General features: G+C 42.4%; 1 protein-coding gene and 1 long non-coding RNA gene across 6 annotated transcripts in view; one reads left to right on the forward strand and one right to left on the reverse strand.

Annotated features, from left to right (window-relative positions):
* plekha6 (pleckstrin homology domain containing A6) overlaps positions 1-23,685 on the forward strand; it is a 46,728-nt gene that overhangs the window by 20,245 nt on the left and 2,798 nt on the right. For 3 of the 5 annotated variants that reach the window (XM_089011165.1, XM_089011166.1, XM_089011167.1), the window contains 11 exons: positions 2,688-2,799; positions 2,872-3,011; positions 5,650-5,817; positions 7,239-7,317; positions 13,903-14,006; positions 14,087-14,245; positions 15,082-15,234; positions 15,789-15,922; positions 16,076-16,224; positions 20,082-20,188; positions 23,086-23,685. The exon at positions 23,086-23,685 is cut by the window's right edge and continues 2,798 nt beyond it. In XM_089011165.1, the coding sequence (XP_088867291.1) occupies positions 2,688-2,799; positions 2,872-3,011; positions 5,650-5,817; positions 7,239-7,317; positions 13,903-14,006; positions 14,087-14,245; positions 15,082-15,234; positions 15,789-15,922; positions 16,076-16,224; positions 20,082-20,170 (1,287 nt within the window). In that variant the 3' untranslated portion in view covers positions 20,171-20,188; positions 23,086-23,685. The remainder of the gene's footprint in view (positions 1-2,687; positions 2,800-2,871; positions 3,012-5,649; positions 5,818-7,238; positions 7,318-13,902; positions 14,007-14,086; positions 14,246-15,081; positions 15,235-15,788; positions 15,923-16,075; positions 16,225-20,081; positions 20,189-23,085) is intronic. The other 2 variants (XR_016116738.1, XM_089011168.1) reach the window with 2 other exon arrangements.
* Positions 121-1,982, reverse strand: LOC148890940 (uncharacterized). The gene is made up of 2 exons (XR_016116650.1): positions 760-1,982; positions 121-553 (listed from the first exon to the last, which is right to left on the reverse strand). It is a non-coding gene; the product is annotated as an uncharacterized LOC148890940 (long non-coding RNA).

A 23,685-nucleotide genomic window follows, 5' to 3' on the forward strand; every position in this document is an offset into this window, starting at 1 on the left:
ACTGAATCTGAAAGAAATTTGGAATTATTTCGTAACAATTCATGTGTGACGGGTGTCACAACAGTGACTGTCTTCATCTCCACGATGCTGCTGTATTAATGAAGACGAGACGCGTGGATGTGTCTTTTTATTTCTTTTATTTCTGCAACACAGTATGGCAGAAGGGATGGGTGAAGTCGCATGGGTTTCGTCTTGTGATTAACCTGAATCTCCTCGAGATTGTTCTCAAATGCAAAACATTGTAGATAACAAAACAGAATTAACAACGTGTGATCGTATAGTGGTTATTTACAGAAAAAGAGAATACAACACAAGTTCACTGTTATTTACAAGATGTCCCTGAACGCATCATGGGCGGAGACTCAGCAGAACACGCGGTGCGCTTGTAATGGCTGGCGCACAGTTCAACCAACCACGGACACTCACGGGCAAATGAGACACGACACAAGAAACTAAATATTGTTCAATAAAAACGAAATGAAACAATTATTACCTGCAACACAGTATGGCAGAAGGGATGGGTGAAGTCGCATGGGTTTCGTCTTGTGATTAACTGCGCAATAGAAAAGCACTATGAAGCACATGCGCTCCAAAGTTCCACTCGACAAAACGTGAAGTAAATGACACAAAAAGTAATCTGGACTCGAAATGAATAAGGGAACTAATTAGATAACACTAGACAGTACAAAAGGGGAAACAAAATAAGATATTGTCATGAAAATGCGCGTTAATCGAGACCAACAGAAAATTGCGACTCACCCTGAATCTCCTCGAGATTGTTCTGGAAACTATGGGCGGGACATAGTGCCACACTGTGCGCCGTTGCGTCACTTCCTTCATAATTTAATAATCTAAGCGCACAACTCCGTTACATACACCCCCCTTAAATTATGCAGAAGTGAGGCAACATACACACGGAAGACAACAGAAAGACCAACAGGCACAATAGACAAGGTTATCGGGCAAGGATGTACAAAAATGCTGTCTAATTATGTCACTCATCTGACCAACTACGTCAGGTGACTGGAGTAAGGGATCTGTCGCCGGTGTGTCAGGGTCTGTGTGCTCGTCGGAGATGCACTGTACTGGGTCTGGGAAGGAACTCTGTCCCCACTAACATAAGTGGCCTCAGCTCGCACCTGCCCATTCCCCTCTGTACAAACTACATCACCCTGCATAGCACTACATAACTGTGACAGACTGGAGAAAGGTATCTGTTGCTGGTGTATCAGTTGTCTGTGCGCTCGTCGTAGATGCACTGCACTGGGTCTGGGAAGGAACTCTGTCCCCACTAACATAAGTGGCCTCAGCTTGAACCTGCCCATTCCCCTCTGTACAACCTACACCACTCTGGATTACACTACACAACTGTTACACGGTTGGGAAGCCTCTACCTCTACCAACACACTCATTCATCGGTGTGCTACTTGTTACTTCTAAGGAGCTCATTCTTAGACTTAAGACACAAAAACACGTACATGAAAAAAACACACTAATTGCAAAACAGCAGGCAGACAATTAACACTCTACATGTATTTCCAAAACGGGGGTCGACACACCGTCCACCGAGTGATGGGACTGCACAGCGTCTTCCTTGTGCAGCATCGCGGTCCCGGTCCGAAGTGGAGAGTCACTTGTGATCCGGGTCACGGCACCAATGTCACGGGTGTCACAACAGTGACTGTCTTCATCTCCACGATGCTGCTGTATTAATGAAGACGAGACGCGTGGATGTGTCTTTTTATTTCTTTTATTTCTGCAACACAGTATGGCAGAAGGGATGGGTGAAGTCGCATGGGTTTCGTCTTGTGATTAACCTGAATCTCCTCGAGATTGTTCTCAAATGCAAAACATTGTAGATAACAAAACAGAATTAACAACGTGTGATCGTATAGTGGTTATTTACAGAAAAAGAGAATACAACACAAGTTCACTGTTATTTACAAGATGTCCCTGAACGCATCATGGGCGGACACTCAGCAGAACACGCGGTGCGCTTGTAATGGCTGGCGCACAGTTCAACCAGCCACGGACACTCACGGGCAAATGAGACACGACACAAGAAACTAAATATTGTTCAATAAAAACGAAATGAAACAATTATTACCTGCAACACAGTATGGCAGAAGGGATGGGTGAAGTCGCATGGGTTTCGTCTTGTGATTAACTGCGCAATAGAAAAGCACTATGAAGCACATGCGCTCCAAAGTTCCACTCGACAAAACGTGAAGTAAATGACACAAAAAGTAATCTGGACTCGAAATGAATAAGGGAACTAATTAGATAACACTAGACAGTACAAAAGGGGAAACAAAATAAGATATTGTCATGAAAATGCGCGTTAATCGAGACCAACAGAAAATTGCGACTCACCCTGAATCTCCTCGAGATTGTTCTGGAAACTATGGGCGGGACATAGTGCCACACTGTGCGCCGTTGCGTCACTTCCTTCATAATTTAATAATCTAAGCGCACAACTCCGTTACACATGGACAAAATATAATGCACATTAGTCTTTGATTCAGATATTTTTAGGCCAGCAGAGAAGGCCTTGGAGGCCCTGACGGACCACCACTGGTTTTGTCTGATTGTTGACTGGGATCATGTTAGCTCTTTCTGGAAGAGGTGTCTGTTTCTTTCCATGCATTCTTCATTTATTTTGATTTCTCGTTTTTTGTGTTGAACAGAGCGAATTGGTTCGAAGGCACATCCAGAAAGAGTTTTGGAGAGTCCAGGATGTATTAGAGGGCCTACACAAGAATCACTCATCCAGAGGCACTGACACAGCAAAGCACAAAGGTATCATTCAAAAACAAAATAAAGCCAAGCTGTTGACCACGTGTTTGACCTAACTCCCTTTTTTGTCTGCAGTGGCCAGTGGTGCGTCAGGCTCCTTTAGCACCAATAGTCCAGCCAGTCCCCTCAGCTCAGTAAGCCTAACCAGCCCTCTCAGCCCTTACTCCCCAGTGCCCGGCTCCCAGGTCTCCCCTTCTAAACAGCTGGGCCCGGAGGTAAGCACCGGATACACCCAGCAAGGGATCAACCCTTTTTCAACACCCGTCTCGCAATGTAGACCAAGATCTAGCCCTAATCCTCGTCCTAAATCGTGCGTAGTTCCTCATTTCAACACTGAAGCCAGGCCCAAATCAAGACCAAACAGTTACAGAGAGTTTGAAACAAGCCTGAACGCTGAACATATCAAGAAAAATAGCCGTGAAACCCGCAAATATACATTTCCTCTTTCTACCCTAGTTTTACAGAGTCCAAATGAGTCCTTGGCGAGATTGGATACTGTCATTGAGGAAACGGATCCAAATGTCACATGTAGAAAGAACTCACACATGACCAAGTTTCTAAGTTCCTTCCAACCTAGCGATGTTGACTTTCTCCAAGTCCAATGCCAGTTCTCGACTTCCAGTCCACATTCAGACTTGGCCCAAGCCCACATCCAACTCCCAGATTTTGCTTGGTTAACCTCAAATATGTGCAACCATGAGGTTATGGTTGGCCAAAGAAAAGATGTATTTCCGGACTCCATTCATGCATCACCCTTGTTAATGAGCTATCCAAATGATCACAGAAATCCCCGACCACACCGGCATCTTTCAATGCCTGAATCCCAGATCCTGCTTTTCCAGGACATTTTTCAAACGAATGTGTTAACATCATGCCATGGCCCAGATCTCCCGATTTCTTATTATAGAGGTGTTCACCCCGAAACTCCACAACACCAAGAACTATTCCATTCATCTTGTAATACTCTTACGGATGCTAAGATTCCCCATCTATCCCATCATCACGCAAAACATCAAACTGACCCAATGATTTGTGTGGCATCACAATCTGATTCACCCACTCCGTCTTCGGATAAAGTTTTTATGCAAACTCATTTATAAAAAAAATGTTATTGAACCTTATTATTCTTAGATTCTCAGCCGATCACATCCCATCTTTTAAAAGCTATCTGAACTCTCAGTGACTGCTCTACAGACTACAGAATATGTGCTAGCCACCCATGAAAATGAAATCCTTCATCCATTCACATTTCTATGTATGCTTTGATAAAAACTGTTGGTTATCAGTCTAATTCCAATTGATTAAATATAATTTATATCTCAGATAAAAACATATAATTATGAATTGGATTGGATTATAATAATAATAATACATTTAATTTCAAGCACCTTTCAAAGCACCCAAGGACACTTTACAATAAAAATAATAAAACAAAGCACATAACAATAAAACCATAAGTAAAATGATAAATAATAAAATAGCAGATTGAACTAGACATTGAAAGCAATTTTAAACAGATGGGTTTTGAGGTGGGACTTGAAAATATGAAGGGAGTCAATATTACGGATGTTGGGTGGAAGTGAATTCCAGAGTTTGGGAGCAGAGTGGCTGAAAGCTCTGCATCCCATCGTAGTGAGACGGGCAGAGGGCACGTAGAGGTGAAGGGAGGATGAGGATCTGAGGGACCGAGAGGGAACAGAGATTTGAAGCAGGTCAGAAAGATAGGGAGGGGCAAGGTTATGGATGGCTTTGAATGTAAACAGAAGTATTTTGAATTCGATTCAATGTTTAACAGGTAGCCAGTGGAGTTGCTGGAGGACAGGGGTGATATGGTGAGAGGAGGGGGTTCTAGTGATGATCCGGCCTGAATAATTTTGGACGAGTTGGAGTTTATGGACAACGAAGAGGATTGGATTGGATTGTATGTACCTTTATTCGTCTCACAGTGGACAAATTTACATTTCACAGCAGCAAAGTTATGAAAGGAAGAGAAAAGGAAAGAAAGAAATAGAAAACAAAACAGCCACTCTCTCTTGAAGTCAAAAAAACAAAAAAAAAACTAAATTGCAAATAACATGACAACACAAAGACAAAGAGAGTCATTCATTCTTCAGCACTTGCTGTACCATCTTTGTGACATGAAGCAGTTCACTTATTTGGACAGCCACCCTCTTTTCAAGCCCATATAACTCCAGACACATATCATTTAGGAAGTAACTCTTTTTTTTCTGATGAAAGAAGAAAGTCTAAGATTTCTAACGCTGCATTCAATGTTTATGTCACCCTAAAACTGACTATTCTGTGGGTCCTGGAATTCGAGTCACAATGACAAAAACCGTGGCACTGGAGTGGACACATTATTGCACATGTCTGGCAGTCAATGAGTTAATGAATGAAGGTTAAATAATGTTGAAGATGGTCCTCCAAAATAAGTCACCCATTGATGCGTGTAGAAAAAATGATTTTGTTCAACACATTCCAAGACAATTGAGCTCAACTACTACAGTGACTATTGTACTTGAAGACCGTTAATATATGCTGCAGCACACCCATGACCATGACAATAAGCGGTTGGGATAATGGATGGATGAACATATTTAAATGTTGGTCAGAACAGCTGTTTGTGATTTAACCATCATTTTGAGAAACTGGTAGGAATTTAAAGTCAGGTTTCCCATTGCAAATGATCCCGATGATCCCTTGCAACAGACTTGCTTCCTTACTCCTTTCCACTCTGCATTTATCTGGCTTGTTGTCACTCCCTCCGATGCACAGAATTCTCTTGCTTCAACCCTCTTAATGTTTTGCTTCTATTCTCCCTTGCTATCTCCCTTTGGCCTTCTGGTGATCTAGGAAAGCGCACCCCCAAGACCCCCCCTTCCCAAGTCCTATTTCCCTTTGGAATCTTCTATTTCCTACCCCCCTTCTATCTCCCCGCTGGCTTTCGACAGCACCATCTGGCTACGCAACGTGGGCATCGATGATGGTTACTTTGATGTTGAAGATTCTCACATCAGAAAGGTATTTGCTAGATTTGGCTTTTGCTCTGCCCCACCCCAAATGTTGTCCAATATTTTTTTATTTATTTTTTTGTTATCAATCAATCCTAACCTGACACCTTCTTCAAAAGATTGCTAAATATTAATAATAATAATAATAATAATAATAATAATAATACATTTAATTTACAAGCGCCTTTCTGAACACTCAAGGACACTTTACAACAAAGACAACACACAAAACAGTAAAATCATGCATAAAGCAATAAAAATAAAACAGCATAATAAATTAGACCATGTAAGCAAGTTTAAAGAGGTGGGTTTTCAGGTGGGATTTGAAAGTAGGAAGGGAGTCAATGTTGCGGATGTTGGGTGGAAGTGAGTTCCAGAGTTTAGGAGCGGAGCGGCTGAAAGCTCTGCACCCCATCGTTGTGAGACGGGCAGAGGGCGTGTAGAGGTGGAGGGAGGAAGAGGATCTGAGGGCCCGAGTAGGAACGGATATTTGAATTAGGTCAGACAGATAGGGATATTAAACATGTTGGTGTCAGTAACATGATCAAAACACTTATTGATGATCACTATTCAGCTCATGGTTTAATAATGTCAAACCATGCGAATCATATACTGTATGTGCATTTCCTCTCTATTTTCAAATGTAATGCAATTTCATATAAAGTCTCTGTACGACTCAAGTTAGTTTGTATTAAAAAGGTACCGTATTTTCCCGCGCACCCAAAGTTTGCAGGAAAAAAACACTACATAGCATTACAAAGCCTGTAGAAAGCAGGTACAAAAACGAGTCTTAAGACTGAACTGTAAAAGTGGAAAACAATATTTCAGGCAAAAAGAACCATACATAGTGCAAAAAGTATCAAATATGTAGATATAAGACTATACGCAACCCTGTTTATTCTACAAAAGGAACGTGTATTTGAAAGGAGGCACAGTATCCCCTTTGACCGCCAAGGGTCGCGCTCACTCATTCATTTCAAAGGCTAGGCTGTTTCCCCATTCATTGTAGGTGCACATTATACACCGGAAAATACCGTATTAACACAGCAAGTTAATGTAAACCATGAAGAGTTACGCTGCCTGAGCTGGTGTGATCAAGCTACAGTAAAGTCTCGTTATATCGATATCGGATATATCGATAGTCCCGGTTATATCGATACTATTTCTATGCACGCACGGAGAAAATTACATGCAAACAGGGTCGGATATATCGATAGTCCCGGTTATATCGATATTTTTTCGGACTCCCTTGAATATCGATATAACGAGACTTTACTGTAATTTATTATTCAAACGGTGCATTGCTGGCGCCATTCAACTGTAGATATTTGATAAACATAAGTGCAAATGTAAACGTATCTTTGAACGTTCTAATGATGAAGGCATGTTTGAGTAAGGTACAGTTTAGTAAATCAATCTTCTCTTTTCCAGATGAAGTTTGGAGATCAGAACTATATGAGTGATACACAGGACCAAGGCCTGGAAAGGCAATCCACTATGAATAATAAAGGTATACTACAACAAAATCGTATTCACTCGAGGTTTTCATATGATAATAATAATAATAATAATAATAATAATAATAATAATAATAATAATAATAATAATAATAATACAGTGAGACCTTGGTTTACGAACACCTTACCTTACGAACTTTTCGGTTTACGAACGTCAAATTTATGAAAAAAAACCTTGGAATACGCACTACTTTTCGGGTGAGTGATCTTCGGATCTTCGACGGAAGCACACGACCGAACAGTGCTTCAGCCGGCGGACCTTTTCACACCTCCTCTCTCTGAAATGGATTGGATTTGCCTTTATTAGTCTCGCAGTGGAGAAATTTACATTTCACAGCAGCAAAGTTATGATAGAAATGAAAGTAGAAAAGCAAAACACAGGAGCTGCTGGAAAGGCAGCCACTCTCGCGGCGCCGTCTTGAAGTCAAAAGAACAAAAAAAACCTAAATAACAAATAACATGACAACACAAAGACACAGAGAGACATTCATTCTTAAGCACTTTCTGTACCCTCTTTGTTACATAAAGCAGTTCCAAATGAAAGAGGAGAGGATCAAAGCATCTCTTCACCAGTGGATCAGGGACATCATGGTGGAATGTGCACGTCGACTACAAGCTAAATATTGAAAGCAAACACGCAGCTGTAGCATCCATTGACGAAAAGAGATTGTCTCACATCTCCTGTCCCCCATAAATCAGTTTCAATTCCATCCCGCGACAGTTCCATATACGCATCGGCGCTCTGCGCTGACGCTCCTTCCTTCTTATCGCGGGCTCCTCAAGCCATGTATCCTTCCAGCCGCAGACTGTCCAACAGCACCGACCTTCCACTGAACAAAGCGGGGCTGTGAAGATGCTGCCCATTACAGGCGCAAAAAAGCACAATGGCCCCGTTGGTGTCCAGGGATGACAGTCGAATGGCACCGACATTCCTCCCATTAAAAAACAGTACTGGCAAATTCACGCTGCCGAAAAGACGCAACCGCTCAGCACAGTCTCCTTGATGAATGTCGTGGTCAAAAATGCTGAAAAACAATCCGTTCCACACGATACACAACAACACAAAGTGACAAAAGAAAACACAAAAACAAGACAAAAACAACAAAAAAAGCAAGGCTCATCAGAGCACTTGCTGACGGCTGCCTACTCGGGCGCCATCTTGGACTCCTTAATGAATGAATTCACACGGTGATTGCCTCCGAGGAGCTTTTTGCAGATAATTTAACAACAATTTGAAAGGGGATGGGGTCGGGGGGGGGGGGGTGAAAGGATAGAAAACAAGATATTTTAAGCATAACAAAAGAAAAATGTCAACTGTATACTGTGCAAATGTAAATGTGCAAAACCGTTTCATAAGAAAAAAAATGTATATAGTATCAAGAAAGGCATATGGATTCTTTCTATTGCGTCAACCCATATTTACAAGTGTCTAGTTTTTTTCACATTTTAGAAGTCATTTGAAAATGTAGCCACAAGGGGGCACAAGAAAAAAAAATCCAAAATCCAAGAGAAAACAGAACCACATAAATTCAAAGATGGATTGATGAATGATGTCGGGGCATGGGGGGTCATTCATGAATAAATTCCATTAGTGCTTTTACAATAAGTAATGTAGCCACAAGGGGGCACAATCCAGTGTCTTATTGTGCTGGTCCCAAGCCCGGATAAATACAGAGGGCTGTGTCAGGAAGGGCATCCAACGTAAATATTTTTGCCAAAACAAATATGTGAATCAAACCTCTTTCAACGGCCGCCATTGGTACTGTTGATCTTCAGGGTGCCAGTGGAAAATGGACTACTGTTGGTCGAAGAAGGAGAGCAGGGAGGTGTGCCCGGAGGAAAAGAGAGAAATGGAACACCAAGAGTATAGAACTTAGAGTAGGAACTTTGAATGTAGGAACAATGACAGGTAAAGGTAGAGAGCTGGTTGACATGATGCAGAGAAGGAAGGTAGACATATTGTGTGTCCTGGAGGCCAGGTGGAAAGGGAGCAAGGCTAGAAGCTTAGGGACAGGGTTTAAGTTGTTCTACCATGGTGAAGACAGAAAGAAATTGAGTTGGGGTCATCTTAAAAGAGGAGTTTGTTAGGAATGTCTTAGAAGTAAAAAGAGTATCAGATAGAATGATGAGTCTGAAGCTAGAAATTGAAGGTGTGATGTTCAATGTTGTTTGTGGGTATGCCCCACAAGTAGGATGTGAGCTGGCGGAGAAGGAGAAATTTTGAGGAGGAACGCTGAAGGACAGATGGTGGTTGACTTTGCTAAGAGAATGGAAATGGCTATTGTGAATACTTTCTTTCAGAAGAGACAGGAACATAGGGTGACCTATAAAAGTAGAGGCAGAAGTACATATGTAGACTACATTTTGTGTCAACGGCGCCCTCTAAAGGAAATCAGTGACCTCAAAGTAGTGGTTGGTGAGAGTGTAGCCAGACAGCATAGGTTGGTGGTGTGTAGGATGACGCTGGTAGTAAGGAAGATGAAGAAACCAAAGACTGAAGTGAGGACAAAATGGTGGAAGTTGAAAAAAGAAGAGTGTTGCATGACATTTAGGAAGGAGGTAAGGCAAGCACTGGGTGGGCAAGAGGTCCTTCCAGATGACTGGCAAACTACAGCGAACATAATCAGAGACACAGGTCGGAAAGTGGGAGAGTGGGAGAAAGGTAGATAAGGATACTTGGTGCTGGAATGGGAAGGTGCAGGAGTGTATACAGAGAAAGAGGTTAGCAAAGAAGAAGTGGGACACTGAGAGGACGGTTGAGAGTAAACAGCAGTACAAGTAAATGCAGCTCACGGTTAAAGTAAAGGTAGCAAAGGCCAAACAAGAGGCCTATGATGACTTGTATACTCGGGTGGACAGCAAGGAAGGCGAGACTGATCTTTACAGGCTGGCAAGACAGAGAGACAAAGATGGTAAGGACCTGCAGCAGGTCCGGGTGATTAAGGATAGAGAAGGCATTGTATTAACAGGTGCCAGTAGTGTGATGTCAAGATGGAAAGAGGACTTTGAAGAATTGATGAATGAGGAAAATGAGAAGGAACAAATAGTACAAGATGTGACTGTTGTGGACCAAGCAAACATTAGCAAGGATGAAGTGAGGAGGGCGCTGAAGAGGAAGAAGGGGGGGAAAGGCACTCGGGCCTGATGAACTACCAATCGAGGTATGGAAGTGTCTTGGAGAGGTGGCGGTGGTGTCTTGACTGGGTTATTCAACAAGATCTTAGATGGTGAACAGATGCTTGAAGAATGGAGTGTACTCGTGCCAATTTTTAAGAACAAAGGTGATGTGCAGAGTTGTACTAACTACAGAGGAATAAAGTTGATGAGCCATACAATGAAACTCTGGGAAAGAGTAGTTGAAGCTAGAGCAGAAGTGAACATTTGTGAGCAGCAGTATGGCTTCATGCCAAAACAACAGTACGATAGATGCAGTGTTTGCTTTAAGAATGCTGATAGAGAAGGTCAGAAGGAATTGCATTGTGTCTTTGTAGATCTGGAGAAAGCGTATTACAGGGTGCCCAGAGAAGAACAGTGGTATTGCATGAGGAAGTCTGGAGTGACAGAAAAGTATGTCAGAGCGGTGCAAGACATGTATCATGACTGTAAGACAGTTGTGAGGTTTGCTGTCGGTGTGGCGGAGGAATTCAAGGTGGAGATGGGACTCCACCAGGGGTCAGCTCTGAGCCCCTTCTTATTTGCTATGGTGATCGATAGGCTGACAGACGATGTTAGACAAGAATCGCCTTGGACCATGATGTTTGCAGATGACATTGTGATCTGTAGCGTGTAGGTGGCGGAGAAACTAGAGATGTGGAGATATGCCCTGGAAAGGAGAGGAATGAAGATCAGTCGCAGAAAGACAGAATATATGTGTGTGAATGTGAGGGATCCAAGTGCAAGAGTGATGCTACAGGGAAAAGAGATAAAGAAGGTGGAGGATTTTAAGTACTTGGGGTCAACTGTCCATAGCAATGGAGAGTGTGGAAAAGAGGTGAATAAGCGTGTCCATGCAGGCTGGAGCAGCTGGAGAAAAATGTCAGGTGTGATGTGTGATAGAAGGGTTTCAGCTAGGATGAAAGGAAAATAGTATGAAACAGTGGTGAGACCAGCCATTATGTTTGGACTGGAGACAGTGCCACTGGAGAAAAGACAGGAAGCAGAGCTGGAGGTAGCAGAGCTGAAGATGTTGAGGTTTTCTTTAGAAGTGACCAGGTTGGATATGATCAGGAATTAGTACATTATAGGGACAACTCATATTAGATTGGATTGGATTGGATTGGATTTGCCTTTATTAGGCTCACAGTGGAGAAATTTACATTTCACAGCAGCAAAGTGATGAAAGGAATGAAAGTAGAAAAACAAAATACATGAGCTGCTGGAAAGGCAGCCACTCTCGCGGCGCCGTCTTGAAGTCAAAATAACAAAAAAAAAACTAAATAATAAATAATATGACAGCATAGAGACAATATGACAAAACAAAGACACAGAGAGACATTCATTCTTCAGGACTTGCTGTACCCTCTTTGTGATGACATGAAGCAGTTCTAGATGAAAGAGGAGAGGATCAAAGTGTCTTTCCACCAGTGGATCAGGGACATAATGGTGGAATGTGCACGTCGACTACATTAGAGGCTTTGGAGAGAAAGTCAGAGAGGCCAGACTGAGATGGTTTGGACATGTCCAGAGGAGAGAGAGTGACTATATCGGGAGAAGGATGCTGAGCCTTGAACTGCCAGGCAGGAGACCAAGAGGAAGACCGAAGAGGAGGTTTATGGATGTGGTCAAAGAGGACATGAAGGTAGCTGGTGTGAGAGATGAGGATGCAAAAAACCGAGTAGATGGAGGACATTGATTCGCTGTGGCGACCCCTGAAGGGAAAAGCCAAAAGGAAAAGAAGAGGCACCGAAAAAAAACCACCACAGTCTTGTGTTCAGCCGAAGAAGACACAAAACAAAATCACCGTCAAGGAGAAGAAGGAGATCATTGAGAAACACGAACGAGGTGTGTGTTTGTGGCGTCACTAGTGCGCACCGCGGCTGCCATGTGAATCTCAGCCTGACACATCTCTCACGCTGTGTGTCACTTCCCTGAGAGTAACTTTCTGCGACCATTCTACAAATAAAGAGCCCGGTACCGTCCACCATTTCTGCCATCCTTCGCCTAAAAGCTTGACAGAAAAGCATTATTTAGTCGATGCTTTCACGTGACTAATGACACCGAAATTAGCATGTGCGAGTTGACAGCAGGGGCGGGGCCGCCGCTTCCGACCTCCGCCAGCCAAAGAAGACACTTAATTTCATTTCATTTCAACGAGTCGCTGTAACCTCACCAGTGACATGATTACGATGCCTTGCGCCTCGCTGTGTCTTGTGCTGGCAAGTCCAAGAGTTTGCTTTACCCGAGGTGATTGTTCGCCGCGATCGCGTAAGTTTGTTGCTTTCCGGGATCGCGAGTGTGCCATTTTATTTTGCCTAGCTTGACAGGCTGGACGGATCGCCCCGCCCACCTTCTTTTGTCGCGTTTTATTCCGCGTTGGAGGAATCATCGGACTCGCGCCTTTTGTTGTAATAAAATCCCTGCCAGCACCTACGGGACTCGAAGTGGATGCAGATGACATCGAGGAGCTCGTTGCTGACCATAATTAGGTCCTCAATACAGAGGATTTGATTTGCCTTCAAGAGGACAAGCAGAAGCAGGGCATTCAGGAGTTGATGTGCAGGCTTTTATTGAACAGTTCCATCCTGAAAAGGCTATGATAATCATCAACATGATGAATGATAATGTTATGCCTCAGTTTCGTAAGATCTTACTAGTCAGGAAGCAACAGGTGTTAATTAAGAGCCATCAACGACCATCACAAATGGAAATAAAGTGACTTTAATACAGTGCAGTGTAATTATTTCATTACAATACAATAGCACATTTATTATATATAGAATAAGGTATGTTGTGTGTAATTTTAAGGCTTATTTAGTTGAAAATTATATTTTATGGAGACCTGGGAACGAATTATTCTCATTTTAATGGTTTCCTATGGGAAAAATGTTTGGGATACACACTTTTCGCCTCACACACAGTTTTTCTGTGGGTGAGCAGCGGCAGCCACATGCACCAGCGTTCACTCAACCCAGAAGTAACTCAAATAGATAGAAAGCTAGCGAGCTAGCCAATAGATAGCTAATAGCTAGGAACTTAGATAGCTAGCCAGTCAGATAGATAGCTATATAGCTAATAGATAGCTAGCTAGATAGCCGGCCAGCAAATAGATGGCAAAGACCTAGCTAGCGAGATAGCCAGGTGGAGAGGTAGATAAATAGATGAGGAAATATTGACACTAAATGTTTATTTCATGAGAACCTAAATGGCTGAGTCTAACTCGGCAGATGATTATCGTCTTGTGGTTGGTACAGGGTTACTCATAAGATTACAGTATGAACATGCCGTCTGGCATGTTTGAATGCCAGAAGAAAGGAATTTTAAAAAATCATCATGTATAATAATTGTGATTTGTCATGCTTTGAGAGTCACATAATCTCCTTTCCCACGGTTGCGACCAAATCACTTTTTTTTGTTTTCAGTCGGTATTGTCCCTCCAAGAACCAAGTCACCTGCTGACAATTCAACAAGCTGGTCGGCTGGCATTTCTCATCATAATGCGAGAATGCCCAATGGAATTTCTCGGGTAGGTCGAGCAACACTAAAAGCAAGTTATGGCATGCGCCATATCAATGTGTTTATTTATTTATTTTCTCTTTGATAAAGGAACGTCCAAAGAGTGCAGTTTTTCCAGCTGAGCTAAGGTCCAAAATGAGTGTGGAGGAACAAAATGAAAGGATACGACGAAACCAGAGCAGCTCTGTCCGAGACAAAAGGAGAAGTCTTAATCTCTCGGGCGGGCAGTTCCCAGCCAGCTACAAAGTGGTAATCACAAGGATTTTGACTCTTGCACACGGATAGTGAAATGAGAAACATTGTTTCTGTTCTTGGACTGTTTTGTTGTATCTGGGACAAAGTGCTGTGAACTCATTCACTGCCATTCACAAATTTAGTCGGGAATTGAAAATGTGACGCAGAGCGCCATTCCCCAATTAGTTTGGTTTAGTTTTTTCATGCTTGTGTGCCAATAAAGCGCTGGCTATGGCCTCTGGCAATATGTTTTCCTCCCACATGAGGGCAGCATTTCCCTTTTGTTCATGTTAGCACTTTGTTCCAGCTTCAGCTGTTGTTAAAGCGCTATATCAACTAATACGTCTGTATAAGCTCTCAGTCGTACAGGTGTGGTTCATCGATGAAAAGGTTTCTTCAGCCGAAGTACAGATTACGGCTGAAGAGACCTTTTCATCGATATATCAACCAATAGATAGATTGCATTGTATTTTGGACAGCCACAGTCATTCCAAGGTGATATAACTCCAGACCCATACCATTATATTGCATTGTATTTTGGACAGCCACAGTCATTCCAAGGTGATATAACTCCAGACCCATACCATTTAGGAATTAACTTTTTTTCTGATGAAAGAAGAGTGTCTTAAATTTCCAACTCTGCACTGAATGTTTATGTAGTCGTAACATTCAGTATTCTATGGGTCCTGCTATTCGAGTGACAATGCCAAAAACCCTGGCACTGGAGTCAACACATTTTTGCATACGTCTGGCAGTGAATGAGTTAACAGGAGGAACGAATGAGTGAGTTGTGAAATGAAATGAAAAAACAATAAAACAAGCAATAATCTAAAGAATAAAAATGTGTGCAGATTCGACGGCGCCTCACATCCCACGAAATTGACATCAATGACTTAGAGGCAGCAGTCAGGGGACAAGGACTGGAGTCACCTCGGGAGGAAATTGCCCGTTTGAGACGATCGCAGGCTGAACCAGCACATTATGACCTGGACATTCACAAAGAGGTAATGTCGAATGTTTGCTTTTTTCTTACAAAAGAGCTAGATAACTAGCTAGATAGAGAGCTAGATAGCTAGCTAGGTACATAGAGAGCTAGCTAGATAAATAGATAGAGAGTTAGATAGTTATCTAGATAGATAGCTAGATCGCGAGCTATATAGAGAGCTAGATAGATAGATAGATAGATAGATAGATAGATAGATAGATAGATAGATAGATAGATAGATAGATAGATAGATAGATAGATAGATAGATAGATAGATAGATAGATAGATAGATAGATAGATAGATAAAAAGCTAGCTAGCTAGTTAGAGAGCTAGATAGCTAGCTACATAGCTAGCTAGAGAGCTCGATTGAAAGTTAGAGCGCTCGATAGAGAGCGTGATAGCTAGCTAGATACTGTGTAGATAGATAAATGGATGGATGGGTTTTCCTAATCTTTCTTGAACTTTTATTTTAATGCCTAATGCATATGTCTAAAACACAATGCAGTTCAAGGACAGTCCTTTTCTCCAGTCCTTTTTCTAATGATATAACAAAACACATTATAATTGCTAGCTCATGGCTCAAGACAAGGTGATGATCCCAGAACGTTACATAGAAGTGGAAGATAACATCCTTCTCAGCCCAGAGGAGCAGAAGGAAAAGCAGAAGAAACTTGAGCGCATCAAGACTCTCATTGCCAAATCCAAGTACGTATGAATAGGACATCATTTTCAAAGGACCAAATCTCACTGAATCGCCACAAGCCTTTACTTCCAAACACACAAGCCTTACTTTTCACAATCCTAAAATATTCCCGATCAATCTGACATTTTGGTTCTCTCTGTGCTCACCTACGTCAGTCTTCAAAATATTGTTCCTGTCCTGGACGCCCCTGTAGAAGGTGGAGCAGCAGTCAATTCTCAGCAGCAATTGCAGGAGCAGGAAAAGCGCATTGAAATCTCCTGCGCTTTGGCTGCTGAAGCCTCTCGTCGCAGTCGCCTTCTCTCGGGTGAGAAGATCTACCAGTCTGTGTGAATGTTCTGTTAATCATTTTGCACATTGTTTTCAAAGTTGCCTTGAAAATGTTGCAGTTTAACTACTTCACAACATACAGCCATGAGGAATTCTGGCTATATCTCATCCACCCCTTCCGGGCTTTGCCATCAACGTGTTTTTGAACCTCATCTGTCGCGTAAACCCCAGGGATCGGAGAAACCAACCCAAAACCCCAGACTCTGATTTGAGGAGGTTTTTGAAGTACAGTGATAACTCAGTTTATGAACTTAATTGGTTCCCAGAAAGTGTGTGTCAGGCCAAAAGTTCATCTTCCAAACATTTCGCAGCAGAAACCATGAAAATGAGAGTAATCCGTTCCCAGGTCCCCATAAAACAATTTTCTCTGAAAAAAGCTTTAAAGGACAACCGACGTCACTTTTTTGTTTTTTAACTGACACCAGAAAACATTTTACATCATCTAAAATACCCAAAACATGCAGTATGATATTTTTAGTCAAAGGCAAAACACCAATAAAAATGACTTAAAGTGCCCAAATCTGCAAAAAAATGAGCTGCAAATTGGGCATTTTCAGAAAGTCCCGCCTCCATTTTGTGACGTCACGCCAAGACGTCTTGCATTGCTTGTGAATCAAAACAATGGCTTCAGATTCGGAGAATACGCCTTCTTGTTACATATCCAGTTATGAATATGATTCAAATAGCTCTGAAGAGCAAAGCATACGTGTTTGCAATCGATTAAAGAATGTATTTGGGCGATTTTGAGGCAACATTGGGGGAAAATCTCTCACAAAAAAAGAGGCACAAAATGGCGACATCCCGTGGCCACCTCCGTTTCCACAGGCTGATAAATTCTTAAATGGCGCTTGGGCGCGACGAGACAGCAGGCAGGTGGAAAGAGGATAAAAGTTCACTCAGGCAGATGCAGGAAGGGTATTGTGAGTTTTCTTTATTTGAAGTCGCAACAGATGTCGTTTTTTGGCAGACCACAGGTAACACTGCTCTTCAGGCTGTCCTTACTCCCTCTTCTTCCTCCTCGAAGTGACTGGCTCAGTCAGTTTTAAAGGTGCTTCACCTGAGCTTCTGGCCAATCAGATCCCAGCGGCAATTGGCCATTCCCAGGTGGTTGCAATCACCTTCTCAGAGTCAATTAGTGGTCGCCCAACTCTACTGTTTTGGATGGGAAGAAATGCACACCTTTCTCCCATCCAAAATCCAGGAAACACAAAATTATTTAACATTTCTTTTGGCATCATGACATCATTCACACCCTCTCCTCAGAGTTCAGACATTCTTGTCAAATAATCAGCAATAACATTTGTTGTCAGGGCAGAGAATGTCATATGTGACATGTCCTATTCTCTTAGTCACAGCGTATGGGCCCTGCCACTTCGCCAGTAGCTTACTTGGTCCCGTATGCAACAATATTAACACCTTCTGTCCAGGGTGCCAATCTCTCCCTGATAAATTCTTGCTGTTATTGTCGCTGGAGATCCTCTTCCAGCTTCTGACGTTCTGCATCTTCCGTTTCTTTCTGGAATTCTGGGTTCAGAAACCATAGGAATTGCAGCTTGTCTTTGACAAGGACACTGTGGAGGTTGGGCATGTTAGGTAACCCAACATGGGAGTTTCTTGTGCGGGTGGAAGGTTTGTTGGCCTGGATGTTCGAGCGTCAGCGTTTTGGGGCTGTGGTTTTAGAGGAGGATAATGTTGACTCGATCGACTATCAAATGTCCATTCTTGCTTGTTGTGGTGCATCTGATCTCTTAATTGGTTGATCTGTTCAATCAACACCCCCTCTCTATGTTGAGAATATTGCATGAAATTTCTGATTACTTTCACCTCATCAAGTTGAGCTCTGCTTGTACTCACTGTCTGAGTCTTAGGCTTCACCACTGGTTACATCTCACTCTGCTCAGTTCCATCCTTGGCTTGGCAACTGTCAGACGCCTCATGGAAAAAGAACGGCATCTTCATGGGGCAACTCAAGCTTCTGGTTTCCTTGAACCCCTTCAGAACTCTTCAGTCCAGTTTGGTTGGCCCATGCTACACGACTTCTTACTCGTCCCACCTTCTTCATCTCGGCTTCCTCTTATCTTTGCCACTTCACTAAGGCGTAGCGATCCAACCTTCTTCATGCAGGGTGAAACAATCCCATCACTTCCACCAATTGTCCTGCGACGTGACAGCAAGCAGGTGGAAAGATGATAAAAGTTGCAGCCAGATGCAGGAGGGGTATTGTGAGTTTTTTTAATTTGAAGTCGGAACAGATGTCGTTTTTGGAAGACCACAGGTAACACTGCTCTGCCAGGCTGTCTTACTCCCTCTTCTTCCTCCCCGAAGTGACTGGCTCAGTCTGGTTTTAAAGGTGCTCCACCTGAGCTTTTGGCCAATCAGATCCCAGCGGCAATTGGCCATTCCCAGGTGGTTGCAATCACCTTCTCAGAGTCAATTAGTTGTCGCCCAACTCTACTGTTTTGGATGGGGAGAAATGGACACATTTCTCCCATCCAAAATCCAGGAAACACAAAATTATTTAACATTTCTTTTGGCATCATGACAGGTGGCTTTTGGGTGCAACACGAGGTCCCCAGACCAAACAACTACAGCAAAATACATTGACGTGATGGAAGGACAATGCGACAATGCGTCCTTTTCACGGTCAGCAGGCGGTCCTTTTCTGACGTCACGTGAGAACTCGTCACCAACTTAAAAACAAGACTTCCTGAATGTTCAGCGCGAGTCTTAAAACGTAAAATATAGCTATATGCGGTGGAATCTTATTAAAATACGCTCAGTAGAAGTCATTTGAAGTGATTTTACAAATTATGGACACAACTTGTCCGGGGACGTCGGTTGTCCTTTAAAACTACTCAAAATATACCTTATTTTATTTATAATAAATGTGCTATTGGATTGTAATTAAATAAATAAACTGTACTGTATAATCAAGTCGTTTTATTGACCTTTGTGATGGTCGTTGATGTATTTGCCTCTTGATAATATGCGAGTGAAGTTGCCATGCTACGGCGATAATACCCTCACTCACACTGTCCCCTGCCAGCTGCTTTTCATTATTCCAAATCAACAGTTTTTCAACCTCGTCTATTGCCTGAGACCGTTGCTTAGACAACACAGAAACACCATTCGCCATACTTAGCAATGGTCGACTTAGACTCCTGGATCTGGGGCGCTAAGTCACACAAACGCACACCTTGTTCGTGTTTTTCGCTGATCTCCTTCTTCTGCGCGACCATAATTTTCTTTTGTGTCCTCTTCGGCTTAACACTAGCCTGTGGTGGGGTCTTTTTTGGTCCAATAATAGCAAAAGTACTCCACTCAATAACAAACCACATACACACTCAAAGAAAGCAGGTGGCGAAAACTAGTCCGCCGGCCACCGTGGCGCTCCGTGTGGTTTGGTTGTTCGCCGAAAACTAGTTTGCCAGCCAAAATTAGATTCTCGCAAATTTAATGTTCGTAAGGCGAAAAGTTCATGAGGTAAAGCGTTCGTAAGCTATGGTAATCACTGTACTCCGACTATTCAACGACTCCCAATATCCAATATCGAGGTCAGCAGTACCCATTCCCAACTGTCCACCTACGAAAATGTTAAATGGTATACCCGAATGTCCAGAAGTCAGCTTCCCCACCCTCACTACACTCTTCCCATGTCCAACTTTTTAACCTTTATCAGTGAATCTGTGTTCCACTTGGCCATCAGCTGAGAATATTTCATGTTGCATTTTGAAAGAAAAGTTCCTTTTTGGCGATACTTCCTTTTCATTTGCTACTAGAATGTTTTTTTTTTTTTTGTTCTATCGTTATATTCCTGCCTTCATTTCACTTCAGCCCAGTGCGTCTCAGAATCCCCCACTTCCCCAATCGGCCTGCATCCTCCTCCCCCTTCCTCCGCGGACTGCCCCACCTCCTCATCATGAATGCCCCAATCGGACCAGGTAAGTGATTTGTTCACCACATCCAATAACCTATAATAATAATAATAATAATAATAATAATAATAATAATAATAATAATAATAATAATAATAATTTTTTTTTATTTATAAGCGCGTTTCAAAACTCTCAAGTTCACTTTACAGTCACAGGATACATTTTTCTGTGGGTGAGTAGCGCCAGCGTTCACTCAACCCAAAAGTAACTCAGATAGAAAACTAGCTATCACTAATACAGGGATCGGGAATCTTTTTGACTAAGAGATCCATAAAAGTAAAGTATTTAGAAATGTTTTTCAGTGAGAGCCACAGGCATGCGCGTGCGCACACACACACACACACACGGGCGTGCGCGCACATACAAACGTGCGAGTACATACAAATGTGCACGTACACACGCACACACACGCAAACTCGCACGCGCGGCCACTTTTCAACAAAATATCAGAATGTATTATTTAAAATAACTTTGTGATAGTACTTACTGTTAACATGATTGGTTTTCCGTTCCTCATGATTAGTAAAAATCTAGGCAAACGATCGGAATGAAATTCAACTTGCCGGTCCAAAGGCGAACTTACTGCTACCTAGCCTGCACACGGCTCATAAGCTTCCACACTTGCTATCTGCAATATACTTCTCACAGAAGTGTGTTGATGCTAACGTTAACATGGGCCTTGTTAAAATGTCACTGACATTCGACTGGCATCGATGGGATTGTTTCATTGCTAATTAGAATCAGACCATTTTCTCTCCTCAAAGGCTAATGCTCCGGTGCATTCAAGCTGAAGTGCACTCGTTGGGCTCATTTAAAAGGGCGTTTACCTGTTTCAACATGACGGCCAGTATCATCCAATCAAAATGGCGCTTTCGGCCAACCTAGGTCAGTGTCATCCAATCAAAATTGCGCTTTCCGCCAACTGCAGCCCCAACGGGAAATGAACGGCCAAAAAAACGAGAATATGTATTTAGTTTTATCGGCGAGCCATATGCAATCATCAAAAGAGCCATATATGGCCCGTGAGCCATAGCTTCCCTACCCCTGAGCTAATAGATAGCCAATAGCTAGCTAGCTAGCTAGCCAGCCAACTAGAAATCTATACAGCTAGCCAGCTATATAGCTAGCTAGCTACACAGATTGCAAGCGAGATAGATCGATATATAGCTAATAGATAGCTAGGTAGCCAGCTAGATAGAAAAGAATACCAAAAAAATAACTCAAATAGATAGAAAACTAGCTATCTAGCTCATAGATAGCCAATAGCTAGGTAGCTGGCCAGCCAACTAGAAAGATATACAGCTAGCCAGCTACATAGCTAGCTACACAGCTAGCCAGATAAATAGATATATAGCTAATAGATAGCTAGATAGGTAGCCAGCTCGTCAGTGAGATAGATAATAGATAGAATAATAGAGCCTGGGGTTACGCACGACTTCTTCGAATTTGGGAAATGGAATCGTGGCCGCTGACAGTCGTTGCGAGACCTGTTGTCGCTCAATATGACTTCACATTTTTGTTGTTCAGCCCTGTTTCCTCTCACGACTTGGGTTCACTTTTTGGAAAAATTATAACAAATAAAACGTACAGCTACACTTTTCCACTTTCACTGTGTTTTGCATTTGAAAGTTAAAGCAGTGTTGCGTGTGACCACCAGTTGATTTGAACTCATTGACTGGCAAATAATGTGCAAAAATGTATCCATTCCAGTGCGAGTTTTTTGTCATTGTCACTCAAATTGCAGGAGCCACAGAATATGGACTTTTAGTAAAATTCAATGCAGTGTAAGGAACCTTCGACTCCTCTTTCAGAAGTGTCACGGTTTGCAAGGTGGTGATGGTGGTTGTGGATCCCAAAAAAAGCTGGCAGGAGGGAGCAGGAGGATGTATTTGGCAAATGGTATTAAAATAAAGTCAGCAGGGCCAAAATCTAATAAATCAATGTCATCTGAACAGAAAAGTACAAAGTATCAAAAAAACCAAGAGTAAAAGTCTGCCAAAAAGAAACAAACCTGACACATAAACAGTATAGTCGTGCCGGGAGTCATTTTAACTGCCACTGATGAAGACGACTGGCACCTGTGCAACTGAGGGCGGGGCCGACAGCACTACCCGTTGGTCGCCAACCAGAATGTGACAGTCTGCCACTGATCGGAACGATCAACACCTGTGCAGGTGCAGGCAGGGCCGACAGCGCCACCCGTTGGTCGCCAACCAGATCATGACAAGAAGAGACTATTCTTTCGCTCATGCTCACGTTTGTCCTTTTAGAGTCTAGCTATCCAACTATCTATTATGCTATTATTATACTATTTGCTGTATACACCCTTGTGCAAATTAATTGCACCACCCGGTTATTTTGGCATGAAATTGATTCTTTACATTTTTTGCTGTGTAAGCTATCAGTCGTACAGGAGTGGTCCATCGATGAAAATGTTTCTTCAGCCGTCATCTGTACTTCTTTGAATGTGTCGGATGTTTCGCTGCTTATCCAAGAAACTTCGTCAGAAAACTAAAGTATTATTGGGAGTTTAGGTCCTATATATATATATATATATCCCTACTGTCCAGACATGGCGGTGCCGGACTCTGCTATGATAGGTCCCTGCTCTCAGGTTGGAGGGAACAGAGGACTACTCCCTGCAGCTCCATTTATTGTTCCTATTGTTCTGACTAACGACTGGCCTGATTGCCCCACTTCCACTGGTATCACCTCATCAATATTACTAATCTTATGTTGCCTAAGCAGGCGTTATTATTATTATTATTATTATTATTATTATTATTATTATTATTATTATTATTATTATTATTATTATTATTTCATTGGAAAAAAGTGTTAATTCAACTCATGACACAAGTTGGTAACAGTGCTGTCTTTTCTCTTTTTTTACCCTCTGGCAGCTCAAGCCCTGTCTGCTGTCAAGTTTGATGGAGCATCGTTTTGAGGATTTATCGGTATGAAAAATGACCACAAAAATTACCTCGAACAAATATGGTGACATGACTTCTATTCCCCGATACGCCTGATCCAACACAAAGCATGGCAACAGGACAATTGAACGCCGCTCCTTCAAACAAATCTCTACAGACATCAAGATGAATACCCCGACATTAAAGTCATCATACATTTTACCTCCAACTCAATGGCCATTAGAAACTGTTTTTACCTTGGGGCTGTACAAAAGCTCAAAGACATAATTGTAATCTCAAAACGGGTAGTGTGGTATATGTCAACAGAACAGATTTAACTCATTGACTGCCAGACGATGTGCAAAAATGTGTCCATTCCAGTGCCAGGGTTTTTGTCATTGTCACTCGAATTCCGGGACCCACAAAATATTGAATTTTTGGATGACATAAACATTCATTACAGCATTAGAAACCTTAGACCACGGGTGTCAAAGTCCAGGCGCGGGGGCCAAATCCGGCCCATGACATCATTTTTTTTCAGCCCGCGAAAGCAAAGCAAACTTTTCCATGAGTTTCCAATTCCATGATGCT

Source organism: Hippocampus bargibanti, linkage group LG12 (assembly GCF_051943395.1).
Source record: "Hippocampus bargibanti isolate YZ-2025 linkage group LG12, ASM5194339v1, whole genome shotgun sequence".
NCBI lineage: Eukaryota > Metazoa > Chordata > Actinopteri > Syngnathiformes > Syngnathidae > Hippocampus > Hippocampus bargibanti.